Source organism: Lepidochelys kempii, chromosome 3, assembly GCF_965140285.1.
Source record: "Lepidochelys kempii isolate rLepKem1 chromosome 3, rLepKem1.hap1, whole genome shotgun sequence".
NCBI lineage: Eukaryota > Metazoa > Chordata > Testudines > Cheloniidae > Lepidochelys > Lepidochelys kempii.
The window spans coordinates 121,063,840-121,085,575 of NC_136382.1; the positions used below are offsets into that span (position 1 = coordinate 121,063,840).

Sequence of the window (21,736 nt, forward strand, 5' to 3'; positions counted from 1 at the left end):
GGGAACATTGCTGTTGATTTCAATGGGAGCTGGATCAAGTTCCATGTCTTGTTGCTACTTTCTAATGAATATCACCAAAATCTATCCTTTCCTCGCTATCTCCACTGCTAAACCCTCATTTGCACCTGGGCCCTTTCACATTGATGAGTGTAACCTTCTCTTACATGTGGCTTTTCACCTATCCCAGTTCCAGTCTATTCAAAATGTTGCTGCTAAAGTCATCTTCCCTCCCCAGTGCTCTGACCAATTTACCCTATCCTTGAAACCTTTCATTGGCTTCCTGTCTGTTACGGCATCAAATCCAATACCTGGCAATCATAGTGACTGTAGCTGCCTGTCCTTTCATTTCCTCCATCCCACCCTTTCTCTCCCTATGATCCTCCCATTTCTCTTGTGGTACTGTTGCCCTTGTCATCCCTACCATGCTGTCCTGCGCTCTTGCAATACTCTAACTTTTCTTGTCCATCTCTGTCTCCTCCTTCAAATGCCCCCTAAAAATTTACTATTTCCATGAATCATTGTCCTAGCCAGCCTCAGCCTTCCCCTTCCTGAACGGTTGTTCTGTGTCTTGTCTACCTTAGATGACAAGTTTGCGCCTTCCTGTCTGTTGGGAAATTGCCACATAAATTTATAGCGCTATACAAAGCCATAACCCAGGAAAACACTTAAACCCATGTGTAGTCCCGTTGACTTTAATCTGGGACTACTTCCTTGCCTAAAGTTACATGCATATTTAAGTGCTTTGCTGGATCAGGGCCGAAATGATTGTCATTAGTTGGAGTATGAATGATGATATATTATGGATTACCAGATTGCCAGTAGCACAGATAAAATAAAGTTATTTTGCAGCACACGAGGAGGGAATCTAATAATCTCCTTTTTTCCTTTCTGATTATAGCAGTCTCTAAACTGTGCTTATTTTGATTCTTATTGCAGTAACTGGAGCATCTGGAGTCCCTGAGAACAACCCTCCCTGCACCGTCAATATCCCTATTGCTCCTATTCACAGCTCAGCGCAAGCTATGTCACCGACTCAGAGCATAGGACTAGTCCAGTCCTTGTTGGCCAATCAGAACGTGCAGTTGGATGTCTTGACCAATCAGACGACAGCTGTGGGGACGACAGAGCATGTGGGTGATAACGCAGTGCAGTACCCAGTCTCAAGCAGGTACTCCAATCCAGGACAGGTGATTTTTGGAGGAGTGGAAATGGGGCGCATCATCCAGGCACCGCCTCAGTTATCCCTGCAGCCGCAGGGTGCAATACAGATGGCGATAATGGATCACAGAGATGGAGACAGAGACCACGAACACCACCAAAAGGCAAAAACTTTACGGCCAGTGCAACAGCTGGCAGAAGGGGATGCTGTTGTCTTCAGCACTGCACAAGAAATACAACTGAACAAAATGAACCCGCCCCCTCCTTACCCTGGAACCATACCAGCTGCTCCCACTGCACCACCACCTCCCCCGCCTATCCCGCCCCAGCCACCTATGGATCTCTGTCTGAAAAAGGGAGACTTTTCCCTTTATCCAGCAGGACATTATCAGACCCCTCTTGGCTATGAGCGAATAACAACCTTTGATAGCAGTGGGAATGTTGAAGAGGTGTGCCGGCCTCGAATGAGGATGCTGAACACTTACACCCTGCCAGGTCCTGGCAGTTCTGCCACTTTAAGGATTACAGCAACAGAGAAGAAAATCCAGCAGCCCTGTTCCAGTGCTACCCTGAACAGGCTGACGGTTCCTCGTTATTCTATACCGACTGGGGATCCACCACCTTACCCAGAAATTGCCAGCCAGCTGTCACAGGGCCGTAGCATCACACAGAGGCTGGACAGTAGTATTATCCATGCTACTCTGCGGAGGAACAGCAGAGAGGCAGCTCTGAAAATGGCTCAGTTGGTCGACAGCCAAAGAGCCACTTTACAACATCCACCAAAACCTAAGAGCAATGTTGTGACAGCACAGTACCAGCAGAGGGCACCGACAGCTTTATACACCTGTAGCCAATGCAGCAGTAACAGCAACACGAGTAGCAGCGGTGGTGGGAACATCAGTAATGCCAATGCTAGCAACAGCACTTCCAGTATTAGCAGTATGAGGCCTGACGTAACCACTGGGAGCAGTTCCCAGCACAGCTCTGTCATTGCTCACTCAGTCAGTACTTCGCCCTTGGCCTCCCAGTCCTCATACAATTTGCTGAGCCCACCTGATAACTCTCGTGATCGGACCGATTATATCAATTCTGCCTTCACAGAGGATGAGGCACTTTCTCAGCACTGTCCAGTGGAGAAATCGATAAGGCACATGCCTGTAGCCTTGACAGAGGCTGCCGTTGGTGTGAAGCGGCCACCCCCGTACCAATGGGATCCTATGGTGAGTGAGGAGATATGGGTTCCTCAGGAAAGGACAGCTCAAAGTTCAGTGCCCAATCCTCTCAAACCTGCTCCCCTAATAGGGCAAGCTCAGCATCTTGATATGTCTCGAGTGCCATTTGTTTCCCCCAAATCTCCAACCAGTCCCACTGCCACTTTCCAGATGAGTTATGGGGTTGGAGTACCTTATCCAGGAAGCTACAGTGCCCCTCCTCTCCAGGGAATGCAGGCCCCCTGCTCCCCCAAAGAAGCTCTGGCCCCAACACAGTTTGCACAACAAGAGCCAACTGTAGTGCTTCAGCCAGGTTATCCATCTAACCTCTCCTATTGCCCCTTGCCACCCATGTATCCAGGAAGTAGCACTTGCTCTAGTTTACAGCTGCCACCAATAGCCTTGCACCCATGGAATTCCTACAGTGCATGCCCACCTGTACAGAATTCCCAAGGCACTTTGCCCCCCAAGTCACTTCTTGTGGTGGAGAAGCCAGTTATGTCTCCGCCGCCAGCAGAGCTTCAGGGTCATGTGGGCACAGAAGTAATGGTGGAGACAGCAGACACCTTCCAGGAGGTTCTCTCCCTCACAGAAAGTCCCATTCCTCAACGGACAGATAAGTTTGGGAAAAAGAACCGGAAGCGCCTGGATAGTCGAGCTGAGGAAGGAAATGTGCAGGCTATCACAGAGGGCAAGGTCAAAAAGGAGGCAAGGACACTGACTGACTTCAACTCCCTAATATCCAGCCCTAGGCTAGGAAGGGAGAAGAAGAAAGTCAAGAGCCAGAAGGACCAGCTGAAGTCAAAGAAGCTGAACAAGACGAATGAGTTTCAGGACAGTTCAGAGAGTGAGCCAGAGCTTTTTATCAGTGGGGATGAACTGATGAACCAGAGCCAAGGCAGCAAAAAGGGATGGAAAACCAAAAGGAATTTGAGGACAGCCAGTGAGCTGGATGAGTTCAAGTGCCGAAAGGCCAATGAAAAGGAGGATGGGAGATTGGGAAGCCAGGGCTTTGTGTATGTGATGGCCAACAAGCAGCCTTTGTGGAACGAGGCGACACAGGTGTATCAGCTGGACTTCGGAGGACGGGTGACCCAGGAGTCTGCAAAAAACTTCCAGATTGAGCTGGAAGGACGACAGGTAGGATGGCAGCAGCAATTGCAGTGACAAGGTGCCCGGGGGGAAAGATGCTCTGTTCTGCTCCCTTATCTCTGAGAGTGGGGTGCTGCACTGTGCTTCTAACTTACACAAATCTTCCTGCGCTTCTATAAAGAGCTTCTTAGTTCTGCTGGTAGCTCTGTGATCAGCAGTTTTTAAGAATGAGGTTCAGCCTTTACGTATATACAATGAAAGCATGTTAATATCCTTTTCCTGTCAGACCCGGGGAAAGGCTCTCTTTTAATCTCACTACTTATCACTTCTAAAGAAATGTACTTTTAGTAAATCATCTTAACCTACAGCATTACAGGGAAAAATCCAAGAATTTTGCTCTTAATACTGCAAACTCCAGTTGCAGTTAAAAATCAAGTTAGAAATTGCTCATGATAGCTAGTTTGATAGCATTAGTGAATCCCAGTATACACTCACTCTCTCTCACTCACTCACACTCTCTCTCTCCAAATACATAAGGAAGCAGAGATAGAGATGTGAGCAAGCAACCAGTCTCCCGCCAAACCCCAAATCACTCCCAATGAACAGTGACCAATAGTACCTGTGAGGAGGCCAGCTGGTTCTTATTTCCAGAGGAGCAGAAACTATGGCCCTCCAATTGGAGTAGGAGGATCGTGTGCTGCTCATGAAGAAGAGGTCTTTAGATATTTCAGAAAACCAAAATCAGAAGAATGAGGTTCTCTCAGTTTGTCCAAGTGGGACATTAATACACCAAAACCAGACCTTAGTGGGCTGCTGACAGGCTAGTATAGTGGCTAAGGCACTGGACTGGAACTCAAGGGAGCTGGGTTCAGTTCCTGGCTTTGTCACAGACTTGCCTGTGTGACCTTCAGTCAGTCACTTTTTCTCTATGTGTCTCAGTTTCGTATTTGTAAAATGGGAATAGTACTTGCCTACCTCCCAGGGGTGTTCAGAGGATAAAATATGTTAATGACCGTGAGGGGTTTGGATACTGCAGTGATGAGGGTCATAGAAATACCAAGATAGATTGTCAGCATAAACCAATGGAAATGTTAATTTGCTTACCACTGATACTGTCCAAAAAACAGATGGCTAATAACTTCAGAAGGACAAATACGAAAGCAGTGACATTGGTTTCTACCCAATATGATATATGCCAGTTTCCCCTTCAGCTTGTACTGCCCTTGTTTTGGAGGCCGGGGTCCAGATTTATAGATCTATAGATGTTAAGGCCCAAAAGGGATCATGATCATCAGAAAGAGACAGCAAAGGAATAGGTGTGAGTGTCATGTAAGGTGTGTGACCTTTGGCAGGTCTGCACACCACCACCAGAGATTATAGAGGCCTCTTCATACTGCTCCGGAGCTGTGCTCAGGGAAAGGATGGAGTCTGGTGAGCTAGAGGGAGATGTGAGCAGGCTGGAGTGATGCAAATTGTCCCCCTTCTGGTCTTATAAAAATTAATAAAAAAAATAAAATCTTTCCCTCAGAGCTCCTCGCCTATAATTTCCTGGGTGTGCTGTGGTCACATGGAAGCCCTGGTAGCAGTTTCCAAGGAATTTGGAGGACCCCCAGAGGTGGTCTAGAGTCAAAGGGCCTTTGTGCAGATGGCCCTGGCCTTATGCATATGCCAGGGATCCACGTGGGTCAGAGGAGTTCTGCCAGGTTTGGGGCAGGGCCTGCTGTGGCTTTCTCCTGGGATAAAACTGCCTTCCTGATAGGGTGATGCAGTGGGATCTCTCTCTGAGGATCCCCTGTGGAGATCCTCCTCTGATTTGTCTGAAGGAGCAGATGGTATGGACCTTAGTCCTAACTCAGCATCAATGATTTCAGTGGAGTTAAATCCACTTACACCATAGCTGAATCTGACCCTGGGTCTTTTAAGGCTGTGTATTTCCTCTACAGAGTAGATTTCTATGGGCCAGATTGTGATGTCCTCACTCATACTTGTACTTTGTTCTGCGACTGGCCCTATTGATTTTGTATGGAGTAAGGTACTATTCAGTATGAATAAGGATATCACAGTCTTGCTTTTTGCCTTATTACTTCTTGGTCTCTCCCTTCTATTGACCTCTTGTTCCTTGTTTTTTCCTCCCCCCACCTTCCACCCTTCCCCAGGTAATGCAGTTCGGAAGGATTGATGGCAATGCTTACATTTTGGACTTTCAATATCCGTTTTCTGCAGTGCAGGCCTTTGCAGTTGCTCTGGCTAACGTGACTCAACGCCTCAAATGAAAAGAGCAGAGACTGGAGAGAGAAAAACGTTAACAAAACCTCCTAAGGGCCGAACTGGAAAATGTCAGGGCGGCCTGTTTTAGGTGCAGAAAGGCGCCAGGGAGTGAAGAAGGCAGTAAAACTGGAAAAATCTCTTGGTGCCCAAAAGAGGGCATTAACTTTAGTCATTATTGGGGTGGGGGAGCTGTTTGTTTGGGTTGTTTTTTTGTGTTTTTTTTTTTTTTTAACATTGTGCTGGGGTTTCAGAAAGAGCATCGGGTGAGAGCCATTCAGTGTTATGTTGGGAAATGTGGCTTTTGGCTTGTTGTGGTGGTTCTGCTGTGTTTGCTGCAGTAGCTGACGTAAGCTCGTAGCGGGGTTAAAAAAGACTGCTCTCTTTGGTAGACTGCCTTATATCATTCTGTTCTTTTTAAAACAGGGAACATAACCTTTTTTTCTGGTCCAGTTTGTACTACTACATCAGTGATAGCAGGAAAAAAAAAAGCTATAATACTTGAAGACACAGGTTTCTTCTCTGATCATAGCTGAGCACTGCAGGTACCAAGGAGGTTTACGAAGGTCAATATTTAATTTATAAATACTGATGTATTATTCAGAAGAGAAACAAAACTGTTACATTGGATGGTTTCAGAACACATTTCATCGAAGAAGTTTGTGTCTGCTTTTTGTGTGTGCTGTTATTTGGGATAAATGTGTTTCACTAGATGATGGAGAACAGAGGAGGGAGGAGTTGTGAGAGTTGCATATGTACATGTATAGGTAAGCAGTATTCTTTGACTTGTACTACATGTGTGTAGTACATGATGCAGCCTGGTGTCGCACATGGGCAAGGACTACACCTGCTCCTCACTAAAAGATGTTTACACATTAAGAACAAAATTGTTAAAATAAATAAAATGGGCCCAGTGAGTAAAATTCTTCTAAATCTATGGTGAATCAGAGCATTGCTTTAATTGGGAAAGAGAAAGGCATGTGATGACAGTAGGGGATTTCTCATCACTGCTGCTTGGAGAAAAGGGAGAAAATATTGGAGAGTACCGCCCCTTTCACCGATCTCCTATTGGAGTACAGCATTATAGGCTATAGTTTGAATGGTTAACAGTCCAAAAACAGAATGGGAAGCCAAAATGTATATAGCTGGTTATGGCTTTTTAATCAACTATATACAGTAACAAGACTGTTTCTAACTGCAGTAGAAGTCTAATAGAAGTCAAAGCCTGCGTTAGGTGTTTCAATGGGTTGCTTTAGTGGAGAGAGATTCTGTTTATTGCTCTAGTGCCCTCTCTCTCTCTCACACACACATGCACAGCCATTTCTCTGTTGAATACAGTTTGATTTGGAAATGCTTCCCCGGTACCACATGAAAACCCTGATTGTTCATTAAATTAAATCCACAGTAGGTTGCAAAATGTAACTGTAGATTTCCTTTAAAAATACTCTTTCAAATCAGAACACATTTAGAAAGATGGGGTAGTGGCTGGTTTATCTCTGTCTGTAAACCTCAGTTTTACTCCTTACTAGGAAACCCTTCATAACTTTGTTTGAAACACAAACCATACACCAAGAGAGTAAAATACATCACTGTGATTGTTTGAAATGTCTGTAAAGGTAGGCTAGGCTAAGTAGTCTTGATTCATTGCAGGGAACCCATCGCGGGCCCAGGACCCCCAGTGGAGAAAGGGATGCAGCAGCTCCCTGGCTCCAACTTCCACTGGGGACTCTGAAACCAGACAACACAGGGTAGGTAATGCTGGCCAGAGCCAGGTTTTGACAAGGATATCTAGGGATGTGCTGATTCAGATGATTTCCCAGGCAACCTCCACCAGTGTGGCCGCAAAAAGACCCACCTGCAAGATAATGCTGCCCTTCGGTCATGGAGCCCCTGGGGAAAATGGTGGTATAATCCCTGTATCATTGTGGGGCTCAGCAGTCTCTGCTTGCACATGGGAGTGGATCAAGCCCAATATTTCGCTTGGCATTAACTCTTCTATTTGCTTTTATGTATTCACTTTTGTTGAAACTCCACCAATTAGGTGTATATCTTTCTGTTACAGAGGAACCCCACCCCCACCTCCGCAGTTATTTAGTAGCTGATTTTAGTAACAGCTTCTGGAGTGTGTGTGGAGGAGGAGGTAGACGGATCAAATGGGCTTGGTCCTGCTGACTTTGAAATCAGTGGGAGTTTGTCATCGACTTCAGTGGGAGCAAGATTGGGCCCAAAGTCAGTGCAGAATTACGTGCTGTCTAGGCAACAGGCTTATTCCTTACTCACATGATTTCAATGGCACTACCCATATGAGTGAGGATTGCGGGGCTTGACCCAATCGTGCTTCTGAAGAGATCCGAATAGCTCTAATTAATCCCATAAGCAGTATTGGAATATTGAGAAGTGTGCACTGAACACGTTGAGGCCAAAAGCATATTGATTCATTTCTTCTTTTAGGAGGAAAGGTGTTCTGTTGCTTTTTAGAAATAATCCTCTTAAAGAGACATTGTCAACTAGTTTTAGGCCAAGAGTGCAGATTTAATGTAATTAAGTATGTTTGCACATGTTTGTGCTCAGCATACCTCATCTAAACAGAACTGTTTTCATACTGTTGTTTTCTTTAACTTTCCAGGCAAAGGTTTGTCGTCTTTTTTTGAACATTCCCCTGCAGTATGAAGAACCAAATTAACAGCAGCAATGTGCAAATGCAGGAAAACCAGAAAGCAAATGTGGCGAAAACTTAAGTGAAACCTGCCAGTCTAGTTTTATTATCCAGGATCCATTGGTATTTGGTTCTGGTAGCCCACAGGGTCTTGGAGCTTTCCAGACATAGAAGGCCTTGTTCCCACCTTACAGAAGCACAAAAACAAACACCACAAATGGTGAAAATGATGATTTCTAACGTTCGTTCTGTTTTTATGTTATAAGGTAAAGAGTTTTTCTTCTGTAAGTATGTTGACAGTGTCCCTTTAAGGCAACAATTTAATGGCATAAAGACTACCTAGGGTTAGGGACAGATTCTGCCCTCAGTTAAGTATACACAATTCCTGCTGAAGTCAACTGAGTTGTGTATATGGACAACTGGGTCCTAAATTATGAGTATACAGTTGCGTCCTAAATTATGAAGACAGCAGGTCATAATGATCATTCTCCTTTTTTTTTCTTCGTATGTTGAGAGAAAATTTAAGAAACAACTTTAAAAGCCCTCCAAACTAATACTTCCACTAGGATGATTTTAATCATGAAGATTGCTGTTGCGTTCAAGCCAAAACACTAATTTTACATTTTATATTTAAGTGTTACAACTTAGTTTTTGTGTAGACAATTGTAAGTTCTTCTAGGAAGAAAATAGCAACGTGTTCTGAATTACCTAATTCTTTTATACATACAATAGTTTCCAGTAGTTCAATATGGTTTTCAAAAGCTTTTTTTTTTAGTTGTGCAATAATTGTTAAGTCAAGAGGCTTATGTTTTGTTTTTTGAGGGGTTGAGTTATTTTTTAAAGATAATTTAATGCAAATTTCCTGTTAATGTCTGAGTCAAATTATTTATCTTGCTTAATGTAATAAGTGATTTAGGGTTTATTTTATTACTATGTACCAGTGAGTTATACACACTTTCTTATTTATATGAAAAGAGGATCTTTGTAATTAATTGTTTGCTAGCAATATGTTTTGCTGCAAGAAATTGTTTAAGAATGTGTATAGGACTTTTTTTGCTGGACAATATTCAACATTTTATAATGTAGGGAAGAATCTTGTTTATCAGGCAGTTGGAAAAAGTAGATATGCTATTGGGGATTCTGTAGATTACATACAGTGTAGATTTTTGGTGGCTGGGGGGGGGGACCTGCAGAAATCTGTCCTCTATACTGTGTATTTTCCCATTATGTTTTAACTGGCTTTTTCAGTCACGGAGATGGTTTAAAAAACACAAATCATGATTTGCTTTCTTTTCTTAGAGCTAGCCTTGGTTTTGAGGTACAGAACAGAGGAGAGTTCATGTATAAAATAAGTGTTTTATATATGGCTCACTTTGGGTGACTTTCATCTTTGTGCAGAGGGCTAATACACAGCCTGTGCATCTCTGAAATCCTATTTAAGGGGCTAGATTGCCTGTTGTGGTCAAGTTCTGCTCCTGTTACAGCTCCCTGATTCTGAGGCTAATCTGAGCTGACCCACAGCCCTGGGAATGCTTAGAGTAGCTGAGAAGCTTTAATTGGCCCTACAATGGAGGATAGGCAGAGCGGACCACCATTCCACCATGCACCTATCTCCCCGACATACCTCCGGCTCCAAGAGTCGAGAGAGCAGCTCGTGCAGGACTTGACTGCACCAGCTTTACACCAGCAGTGACTTCCCCTGTGGCAGGGGATTTCCCTGCTGGCTGATTTGCAGCCAGAATCCATCCCCATTGCACTGCCTGAGTGGCACAAAGGGGACAGATTTCATTTGACAATCTGGCTCTAGCCCTCAAAATGTGGTTTAAGTGGGTCTAAAAAATAATACACAGACCTTGTCGGCCCTCTGCAGAGGAGTGAATTTCATCCTGAGAACCACTGGTACTATTCAGCAGTAGTACTATGGTTCTAGAATAGCAGAAATAAGGTGGTGGGGGGGGGAGATGAAAGTAGCATAAAGGAAAATTATTGGGTCAAGTTAATAGTTTTACATTCATTCCCAGAGCAGGCAATGGCAATTTCCATATACAGTCAGAATGATCTTGTGTAGTAGTACAGTAAATTTGCACTAGGGGCCACCTCAAATAGCCACCATCTTAAGCAACCTCTTTGAAGTTTACCGTTTACCAAGGTTTACCGTTCCATTTTTGTTCCATGTTTCAATGAAGATTCACTGCCACTATGAGGTAATCAGACTTTGCTTGTGTTTTGAGTTGTTGCTTCAGATAATTTGAGTGCAGATATTTCTGAAGTCTGTTTTTTGTGGCTATGTTACATCGGGGTGCCCCATGAGCACTTGGCAACTGTGTAAATCTTCATCTGAAAGGGTGAACATGATGGAGGAGGAGCAGCTTTGACAAAAAAAGAGGGAAAAATTTGGCTTCTACTAGCTTGAAAGATGGTGTTTGCCAGAGCAGTAGTTAATTGCACTATAATAAAAGTGGATATTTCTACAGGGCACAAACTACTCTACACTGTTGGCAACCTAGTGCTACGTTGCCAGCACAGAGTCCTATTGATTTTAGTACAATCCTGTATGGGCATAAGGGTCTTCACACATGAATCCCTCTCTGGGATCAGGGCTTAAGGCTGTTGCTGCATGTATCATGCTGGAGTGAATGAAGCTATATTACCATCTCCCAGGAGTGGGCTCAAAGGGGAATCATTTTAAGATTAAATTTTTTCAAGTGTGCACAAATACACAATCACACACAGAAACTTTAAGGATTAAAAAATCCAACCCAGCACAGAGCATTGCATGTTGAGAAAAGTTTTAGGAAAGAATTGCTTTGGGGTTTTGATTGTTTTGTGCTGCATCTGCGCAAATAGGAAAATAATAGCAAGAACAGTTAACCAAGTAAGAGGATAAAGGAGTAGTCACTGAAGCAATTTTTGTTATTAAAATTAAAAACAACTCTATGCCCATAATTCTGCAAATCTGTCTATGCAGGCAGGCTCCTGCACTGTACAGATTGACTTGAATGGGGCTCTGCAAGGGTCTGTCCACACAGATACAATTGAACAATTGGGACCATAATGACTTTGGGGGCTGAAAGACAACCCCAAACCACTTCTCTCTCCAAAATGTGCATAGAAAAATTGGATTCATAATGGTAGACAGATGTAAAGGTTCTGTAAATGTTCCTAGTTGTTCCCCTACAATTTACACTAACTCCAAATTTAAAAATAAAATCTGATACAGGAGTTTTGGATAGTGACAAAGCTGTCTGTCTGAATGTTTACTTTGGCCAGATAACTGATTGTGAAAAGATGGCCAGATTAACAGCTGGTTCAAATAATAAAAGTGTTAAGATTAAAAATAATAATAAAATCGAGAGAAACATTTTCGTATAATGTTAGCAGATGATTGCGTTTTCAGTATTTCATCAAAATAGTGCTCAGCATAGTTCCCATCAATCTATGTTATTTCTGGTTCCTTGTTGATAAGACTTGTAATTTTCCTTTCTTTTCTTTTGTTAGCTTGGTCTATGTTTTGCCTCTGCTTCCTATTCTTTTATTTCTTACTGCGTTTTTGTCTTTTCTTTGTGGATGTGTGTGTTGGGGGGGATGGTGTTTAAGATCTTGTTTGTTGTAGATGCAAAATATGTAGTGTTGTTGAATCGCATGAGGATGCATTTGATTGAAAAAGGCACGGTAGTATTGCCTGAAAAAGGTATTTTTTTGCATTTGTTTATAAATGCATTATTTTGGTACTGTAACTTTTGACATTATTTCTGGATTTATTACTACTGTTTTTGGCTTTATTTTTATTTTTTTTAAACAAGTGTGCAGTCATGCGGGTGCCGAGATCTCTAGCCAAATGACCCAGCATGTTCTTTTCAAGCCTTCGGGGAACTTGGTACACGGCTGCGTACTATTACATACGTACACTATTTTAAAAACATCTTTCTGGAAATGTTGGGTTTTTTTAAAATATGCCATTCAGAACCAGGTTTTCATAGTAATTATAGACTTACCCTGATCTGCCTCTCCTTTTATGTATCTTGTGTAATAGATTGTATGGGTGGTACCTAGAAAGCATTAATGGTTTCCCTTTAATAACGTGGTTTGTCCAAATTCTTTACTGTCTACATGATTGAGAGATGGACTGATAGCCCTATTTTTCCTTGATGATTTGGAGTTGTAAGAGTTGTCCAGCTGTTGCTTAATAAAATTTTGCAGACTAGAAAATCTGTGACTCGTTTGTTGTATCTTGCTTCTTGTTGAACATCCTGAATGCTTTTAAAACAGGAGACTAGTCTTAATCAGAAATACATTAATATTCCAGAGCCAGCTTTCTTATAGTTTGCTCTCCGAACAACTACGTCTCTAGACTGGGATTTCCCTGCTCATTCGGAGACCTGCCCATCATACCTGCTGTCATTCATGTGGGAAGATGAAAGACAGAGTTTTTACAGTATGTTCTACTGTGCTTGGATATTAGGCAGTTTGCTCTTAATTGAAGTAAATTACATTTGGGATTTGTGTTATTTTTCTTATTGCCACTTACATACTGGAAACTTTAATGTTACCTCAAGTGCTCTCATCTTTAATAAATAAAAATACAATGACAGTTGATAGTGTGCCTCTGTTGTCTTTGCTTGTTTTTCAGTAAAAAAAAAAAAAAAAAAAAAGGGCAAAAATAAGACTATACCTTGTTTTGTGATGCTAATATTTATAAAACATTAAATGTGAACTACAGTATAAAGTGTAATAGGGCAGGGCTTTTAAAATCCACTCCCTTGTATGTCACTGCCCAGTGTGAAGGACCTGCAGTCCCACATCACCATCACCTTCTGCAGATTTTCAGCTTTTTAAAAATTCTTGAGCCCTTATGGTTGCAAAGATAACCTTGATCCAATTGTAGCCTGATGCTGTGTTGTCTGCTGAGTCTGCAGACAGCTCTAGTGTTAATGCTGCTGTAGTTTTCCCAAGAATCGGTGGAATCAAATAAACAAGACTTTCACCACTGCAGTTCAGAACTTTGTGGTCAGCAATGAAACTGTGACAGGAATCATTTCACCCAGAGAGCTGCACTGGAGGAAGATGCTGCAATACAGAGAGGGAAAAAGGACCCAATGACGGTGGGCAGGCAGGGATGGAGGCTAGGCAGGTCCTCCTTGCTGACCTCTGAACTTGGGAGGAAAGAAATAGAAACTCCCTCTCTTAGCAACCAGATGGAGGTAAGTTAGTTTCAAATTTATCATGCACCCATTAGCCAAAGACTGACAGAAAAAGAAGTGTCTAAGTGTACAGGAAAAGTATCCTAGTAAGAGTCCAAGCACCTTCTGCATTCCCATCAGATAGGCATGAAGAGCTCCAGTGGATCCCCCTTATCTGTATGTGTCTCTCTTCATATGTGTTGTAGACAGTAGTGGCATTAAGTCTATGCCATCTAAGTCGACACAGAGTCCTTTGCCTCCAGTGCTCTCTGGTTACATCACCTGATCAAGAGGTTGTTGGGGGTGATATCACAGACACCGAGGTGGGAAGGGCAGTTGCAGGTGGAGAGGGAGCTGGATTGGGCAGCATTTGTCTTCAGATAGGGACTACAAATCCTACAGCTGCCCTGATTATAGTAAACCTATATTTATGATTAAATACTTAATATGTAGCCCACAAGTCAAAATGAGTGATTTTCTAGATCAGTTCTCATTAGTATTATTATTCTCTGATCATCAGGTTATATACTCTATCTCCGTGTGGCTGGCATACTATTTTGCTAAGATAGTGTTAACAATGAAATGAAAGGAGACAGCCTGCCTTCATTCTTAAATATTTTAAACTATTTGACAGCATTTAGCAATACTGTTGATACAGCGTGAATGGGACAGGCTGGGGAACTAAAGAAATGCCTAGCTGTGGAAGGAGCTGCATGATGTTATAAAAGGAAAAACAGCAGTTTCCATCAGGTGAGGTTCATTTCAGACCCTTCATCTAGTTCCTCATCCATGACAGTTGTGTGTTCTCTATTTCTTATTTTTTCTTCTGTTCACAAGAGGCAAATTTTCAAATCTATTTTGTTTGACCAAAGGGCAACCTATTCATCTTTGAAAGCGGTTTTACTGTGTTGCATCCCTTGATACGTCCATCCTTTCCAACTTCGCGACATACTTCCCCTGGACAAAGAGGAAAGCCATACAAGTTATATTTTAACTACCATAAATAACATGTCTTTGTTCTCCATTTTTCTGGTTGCTTTCCAGTTGGATGGCTTTTTTTCCTCAAAACAAAGGTGTCATTGTTCCCTTCAGTGCATAGCTTTGGTGAGATTAATCTCTTCCTTTTGCCTTGACCACTCTGCTGTGTGACTCTTTGATTTCAAAGCCATTTAAATAATCTGTTATTTTTTGTAAACTGAAATGAATGTTTATCTTGGAAAAGAGGCATCCACAACATGTGTAGAAGATGTAACGGTAATAACATTTGTCCAGGCGCAGCAAAGGAAAGACACTAAAGATAAAGATACAGTGGCTTTTCCCCCCCATCCCTGGGACCATTCAATTAAAAGGACTCTAGGATAGTGGACCCAATCACCAGGCAAAGACAAACAATCAGCTATGCCCAGTTCAGTCTGTAGCCCTTTCCTCAGGGCTCTGTTTAGTCTTTAACACAAAAAAAGGGAAATTGAAACAACAACAAAAAGCAACAGTCCTGTTCTTTAGCTCAGATTGTGGAGCCCTCTGTTTCCAATAGCTTAATGTGCTGGACCTTCCCAAGCCTAAAGGCATCTGCAGGGCTTCCCTGCCTCTCACAGCCTTCTGCTGTAGCCACAGGAGAGTGCACTCCCAGTCCTCTCCTGGTCACAGCCAGTCTCCTGGGGCAGGAGCTCTCCTTTGTATCCCCTGGCTAGGAATTATCAGACCCAAGCACTAGATTCTGTCCAGCTGGGTCAGATGATTGCCAGCAGCTGCTTGTGGGCTCCTCTTCAGAACAGGGCTGGCCGCTCCACGGGCCCTTAAAGGGGCAGACCGCCCTGTGACAGACTCCTTTGTGTAACTAGTATGATTCTGTTTTCTTGACTGACCTTTCCATTTCACAAGTTAATTTACTCTTTGTTGAAGAAAACATGCATGGTTTCAACACATCTCTGGGCTGGATCTAGCCTTGAGCTGAATGCTGATCACAGGAGTCCTTGCCTTGGGGATTACAGATAATGCAGTCAGGGTGGATAAAAATCAATTTTTTTTAATCAAAAAATTGGATTTTGATAAAATGCTTTTTGGGGGAAAAACCTATCTAAAGATAATTTTAATTAAGATACATTATAGCTCAAAGATATCTCATAATGGAATAGGGATTAAATATTCTAATTCTATAGTACGAGACAATATATTCATGTAATGCTTAAGAAAAGTTTTGTAAATGAGTTCCAATAGTTCATGGATTAGGGACCCAATTTTATAGGGCTCCAGGGGCTTCTGTATAGATTATTTAAATTAATTTATCTATGCTCAGTCTCGAAGATACCATCAGAGATGCTTAGTTTTGCAGTTCTCAAACTGTGGATTTGTGTTTTCAGATATAACATGCTTGTTAACAGCAAAAATGTTTTCAAATAAATAATATATAGAGGTAAGAAATAACAGACCTCAACTGTATTGTCCCTCTGCAAATTTGTATACACAGAGTCAATCCCTTACCTCTCTCTAAAAGTGCAAAGTTTCAAAAAGTTCAATGAATAGAAGATTGTTGGGGGTGGAATAGATCTGGACAAGAAGTAGTAGTCCGGAGATAAATGTGAGAAGGGAAGGACAGGCAGTAGAAACAAAAGTGAAACTGTTTGAGCAGCATATTCTAGAAGTCTTGAGGTCTTTCTGAGTCTTCATTAATTTGAGATCTACCATACCAATCTCTTACTAGAAGGGAAAACCTATAATGGCAGCAGGCCATAAAGGAGACCCAGTTTGGGAATATTTTAATGAAGTTCCTCTACCTGTGGGAAAGACAGGCTTGCATGCAAAATGCAAACAGTGCAACAAAGAAATGCAAGGCCTGGTTACCCGAATGAAACAACATCATGAGAAGAGTTCCTTCTCAGGAGGAAGCTGCGTTGAAGATGATGAAAGGAACATGTCTGAATGTGCAGGATCTTCAGGGTTGGTAAACTTTTTTATTTCATGCTTCTTTCTTAAGGACTGCCTCTCTTCCTTCTGGACTATTCTTGAATTCTCATGTTTGAGCAAAAAATATTGTTCTTACTCTATGGTACTATCGTTTTATATGCAGTTGTGATAAAAAATAAATAGCTGAAATAGGCAGATCTTCCTTTTATAATTTCATCTTTAAAGTAGTACTCAGTGTCAGTGAATGCAATGACTTATACTAAATGAGCAGTCTGGTAATAATAATTAAATAACTGCATTGACTTATTTTGTTTAGGAGAATCCATCCTCAACATACAGGATTCTGAAGACTATCCACCTTCAAGATCACCATCATTTTCTATAGTTTCAGAGTTATCTGCCAATGACAGTGTTTCAGTCACATCATGTATGTCACATAGCCACAGTAAATCACCTGTAGCAAAAAAGAAAAAAACCCTCCATCATCCAGAAACAAGCATAGATAAGTTTGTGATAAGAATCAGAAGATTACAAAAAGAGGTAATTGGTGAAAAAATTGCCCGGTTTGTTTATGCAAGAAACTCTCCTTTCTGTATGATTGAGAACCCACACTTCATTAACATGGTTCAGTCATTAAGATCAGGATACAGTCCACCCAACAGAGCAGAGGTTGCAGCAAATTGCTGGATAAAGTGTATGAAAGAAATTGAGCAGTGTGCAAAAGACCTAGAGGGTGAAATTGATGGGTGGAGCAATGTCCACAATGATCCTGTTGTATGTGCTTGTGTGACAACAGAAGGGAATGTCTTCCTTACAGAAACAATTGATACATCAAGAAATGCACATACAGCAGAATACTTACAAGAAGTAGCAGTACAAGCTATAAAAAACTGTGAAAAAAATTCAAATGTCTAATGTGAAGCTTGGTCTCAGACAATGCTGCAAATATATCCAAGATGAGAAGAAATTATTTAGAAGAGAGTAAAGAGAGTCCCAAGTTAACATACGGTTGCAGTGCTCATTTGATGCATCTCCTAGCCAAAGACTTCAGTGTTCCAGAAATAAAGGCTAATGTTGAAATTGCAAAATACTTCCATAACAATCACTTTGCAGCAGCTGCTCTGAAAAAAGTGGGAGGAACCAAGCGAACTCTCCCACAAGATGTGCAGTAGAACTCAGGAGTGTACTGTTTTGAGCACTAGATCAAGAACTGGCCTAATCTGATGAGTTTGTGAACAATATCGTGAAAAAACAGACGGCATTGTCACAGCCAAAGTTCTCAACATTGGGCTTAAGAGAAATGTTGAACACATGCTGAGTACCCTGAAGCCTATTTCTGTAGCCTTGAACAAAACGCAGGGAAATAGCTGTTTTATTGCTGACGCTGTTGAAATTTGGAAGGAACTGAGTGAGATCTTAAAAAGAGAAATGTGCAATGACAGAGTTAAATTACAAGCATTTAAAAAATGAATGGGACAAGCACTATCTCCAGCTCATTTTCTTGCAAATATTCTCAATAGTTGGTACCAGGGTCAAACCTTAACTGCTGAAGAAGAGGAGTTGGCTATGACATGGACATCCAGCAATCATCCCTCCATAATGCCAACTATAATAAACTTCAGAGCTAAGGGTGAACCATTCAAAAAATATACGTTTGCTGATGATGATTTAAAGAAAGTCACACCAGTGAACTGGTGGAAGTCACTTAAGCACTTGGATTCAGACACTGTTGAAGTGATAATCTCACTTTTAACAGCAGTAGCTTCTGCTGGTGTAGAAAGAATATTTTCTTCCTTTGGACTAATTCATTCCAAATTGAGAAATCGTTTGGGACCTGAAAAAGCAGGAAAGCTTGTTTTTCTTTTCCAGATTATGAACAAACAGGAAAATGAAGGTGAAGACGACTGAGTTAGTTGCAGAAGCCAATATTTTAAGTTTCTCATGTTGACCTGGCTGACGGTCTATTTAATTTTTTTTTTTAATATTTAATCTAACTATTTTAGTTAAACAATTTTAACAAAAACAAACCTGATTTTAAAAAACTTGAATGTTTGACTAAATTCAAAAATTCATATGCTTGTTTTGTTAAAATATTATAGGCTTGCTGTTGAAGAAAAAATCCAGAATACTTCATATTGTTGTTTTAGTTAAATAAAACAGTTTAAATGACTGTCTGATGATGATCTCCTGCTAATACAGCATGGCAAGAAAATCCTCCAAATATTAATGATTAACCTGTTGATAGTTCACCTCCCAATAACTTCATAAATATCTGCTTCAATTATTTTTGGTAAATGAAATAACCAAACAATCATTCATTTTCTGATATAGCTGTAAAACTAATCTGAAAAATTTTCAAAATAAATCACTTTAAAAATGTATAGTGTGTACCTTCTAAAAATGAAACCTCCATCTCTCTCTGAGTTGTGAAGAATATGTATTAAGGGTATAACAACCAAAAAGAATGCACTTTTATGTAGAAATCCATGATTAAATCGAGTCTTCCTGACTAGTGATTTAAATCATGATTTAAATCAATTTGATTTAAATCAAATCCACCCTGGATGCTGTGCTGGGATTGCTGGGCAAATGAACTGGAGCTCCCTCCCAAGTGGCTCCTGGCAGAGTTTTTTCTAATGCCGTAAAGCTGAAGAGCACCACAGTAACTGTTACTCCTGTCAGATCCATAGTGAAATCTGTTCAGTGGCTAATCTATCATTACAATTCACCAGTGCTGTGTTCTGTGACACAGTGCACCTGGCCCTTCATGGCCCCCTACCAGAAGCCCCAAGGTCCTACCACACCCTGCCCCAGTAAAGAAGCAATGAAGATGGGTCCTCCAGGCCTGCCTAGAGAGGGTACATAGAAACAACTAATCAGAGCCCAGCAGGCTCAGATGAAAGGAGCAGGTCAGTTCCTGGCTGGGGCCAGAGACACAGGACTGGGGATTCTCTGCTGGTCACAGGTGCTTGAGGGAGAAGCAGAAGGTGGGCTCAAGTGGCATTGGCGTGCAGCAAGGAGGAAGAGGATCTGAGAACTTCAGCCCTGAGGTCAGGGTGAAGCGAAAGGGGCTACATGGGTAAAGGCCCAGGGAACTGGAGGCAGCAGTATGTGGTTGCTATTCACAGGGTCCCTGGGTTGGGACCTGGAGTAGTGGGTGGGCCTGGGTTCCCCCACCAGCCACTAGCAAAGTGGCCTAAGCCCCAAGAGGGGAAGAGGCTTGTTTAGAAGTCGCAGTAAAGAGCAGAATTTTAAAGGGCCCAGAGACAGGGCTGAAGACCCTCGTGAGGGCAGATAGTTTTGTTGGACTTTTGCTACCCTGGAAGGGCTGCATCCATTTTTGATTGTGTAATTTGGCTGGAGGGCTGAGTCATTGAAGACCTGCCTACTAAGGTCAACAAGGGGGCACTAGCAGCAGGACAAGAGTGTAGTACCACATCCAGCCACTAGGACACACTGGAGGTGAGTGTCCTGTTAAATGTTCTTACAACTTTCCTCCGAGCTTCTCTATATTGTCTCTTCCCTGATGCATGCATCAAGCCATAAGAAATTAAAAAGAAATTCATCTCTGTCAAAAAAGCTGAAAAAGCGGTCCATCTGCTTGTAACATAGTGCTTACCACCTGGCCTTCTAAGTTTGGAGTCTGTATTAAAAGTCATGCTGCTACTGACAACGAAGGAGTTTTAGAAGTCAAAGTGGCTTCTATCCCTGTGGGCACTTGTGATGTATGCTTTCCTCAAGATATAGCTTTAGTATGGCAATAATTGGTTCCATTCTGCATCTGCGCCATTTTTTGTTAAGAACCAAAGAACAATGGGGAATCTTGGAAGTGAAGCTACTCAAAAGGAAACCTAAAGGTAAGTAAAATCATCAGCCTTTGAACCTTCTCAAGTGACTCCGAACAACACTCACCTAGAATGTGTCTTATGCCAACATTAGTGATCACAGTTTTCACTGTTGCTGTTCAGAAACCTGTGAAATGGCCATGAATTGCATCAATTTCACTTCAGTGCTTCTGGGGACAGCTGGTGCTGGGTAGCGCAGGGGAGATGTCCTCTCTCACACAAGGCAAGGGGTAAAGCAGTGGAGATCCTCCCTCCCCACAACAGCCTCAAAACTCTGAGGTAGGAGGGCAGACAGTGAGGGCTTCCAATTTAACCCCTTCTACACTGAAGCTGGTACAACAGATGACGCTCCAGTGTGGAGCCCAGGATCAGTACTTGTAGGAATCCCAGCAGCTTGGATGGACTGGGCTCTTCACTGGGGTATTGCCCTTGGATGGCAGGGGCCCTCTCTTTTCTTATATTAGCATCTGCTTACATTTCTAGCAGACTTCCAGCCAGGGCATTACATCAGAAACATTGATGAATTATGTTTTGCCTTAGATTCTTGGCATCAGTTGGTCCAGTTGTATCTAGCGTCCCCAGGCATTCTTGCTTAAAGCTATTAGGTGAAGCTGCCATTTTAGCTAGTATTGTTTGAAGCCACCTTGAAACTCGGCCACAGGAAGCCCAATCTCTCCATTTTAGACATCTTAAATCTGCTAATACCAGGGGAAATCCTGTGACCAGATCAGTTCTGTGCTTGGTCTGTAGCTGGGAAGGAAATGAACACTGATGAGGAGATCTGTATTTAAGGACCTCCTAGAGAAAAAGACTGGCTTAGTTTCACTTTGAGAAGCTCTTTCCTGACACTGACATGCTCTCTCCTTGACAGAAAGACATGGATGAGATACTATGTAGCTGGGAGATAAGTATTCTCTTCTTGATGCTTTTCAATATTATCCCAATCACACCAGCTATAATTGCTACAAAGACAGGGGAAAGGAAGGAAAACAGGGCTCTGGTCAGAGAGATTAATTGAAAATGAATAGTGCCAACCCTGAGCAGTCAGGCCATGAATCAGGGCCCAAAAAAGTTGTTTTTGTTTTTTTAAATAATATATTTTGGATTCTTTTCTTTACCTTCTGGTTCCTGAGCTTTAGGATGCACTCAGGTCACGTATTGAAGTTTTCCCCACAACCACAAGGGCTAGACACTTCCTTACTTTCTTTAAATGAAAGTTGAGTGTCACATAATCACTTGACTAAAGTAGCTGGGCCTTACAGAAAAACACCAAATATTATGAGACTTGCAATAAAATAGCAAGAGTTGGCAACCCTGCCAAGGGGTGCACAATTCTTACGTTCAGCCGGGGCCTTTTCCAAAAGGGGAAATGGGGAGTGTCTGCGGGGTGATAATCAAAAAGGGGTGGAACAAAATGTGGAGTGA

General features: G+C 42.1%; 1 protein-coding gene and 1 long non-coding RNA gene across 6 annotated transcripts in view; one reads left to right on the top strand and one right to left on the bottom strand.

The window, feature by feature from the left end:
- The window catches only part of TULP4 (TUB like protein 4), a 279,854-nt gene extending 267,263 nt beyond the window's left edge, over positions 1–12,591 (top strand). For 4 of the 5 annotated variants that reach the window (XM_078852213.1, XM_073337795.2, XM_078852212.1 and 1 more), the window contains 2 exons: positions 937–3,509; positions 5,618–12,591. In XM_078852213.1, coding sequence (XP_078708339.1) covers positions 937–3,509; positions 5,618–5,734 — 2,690 coding nt within the window. In that variant the 3' untranslated portion in view covers positions 5,735–12,591. Of the gene's footprint in view, positions 1–936; positions 3,510–5,617 lie in introns of those variants that run through there. The other variant, XR_013635570.1, reaches the window with a different exon arrangement.
- The window catches only part of LOC140909152 (uncharacterized), an 82,672-nt gene that overhangs the window by 35,017 nt on the left and 25,919 nt on the right, over positions 1–21,736 (bottom strand). The gene's annotated exons all lie outside the window — the stretch shown is intronic.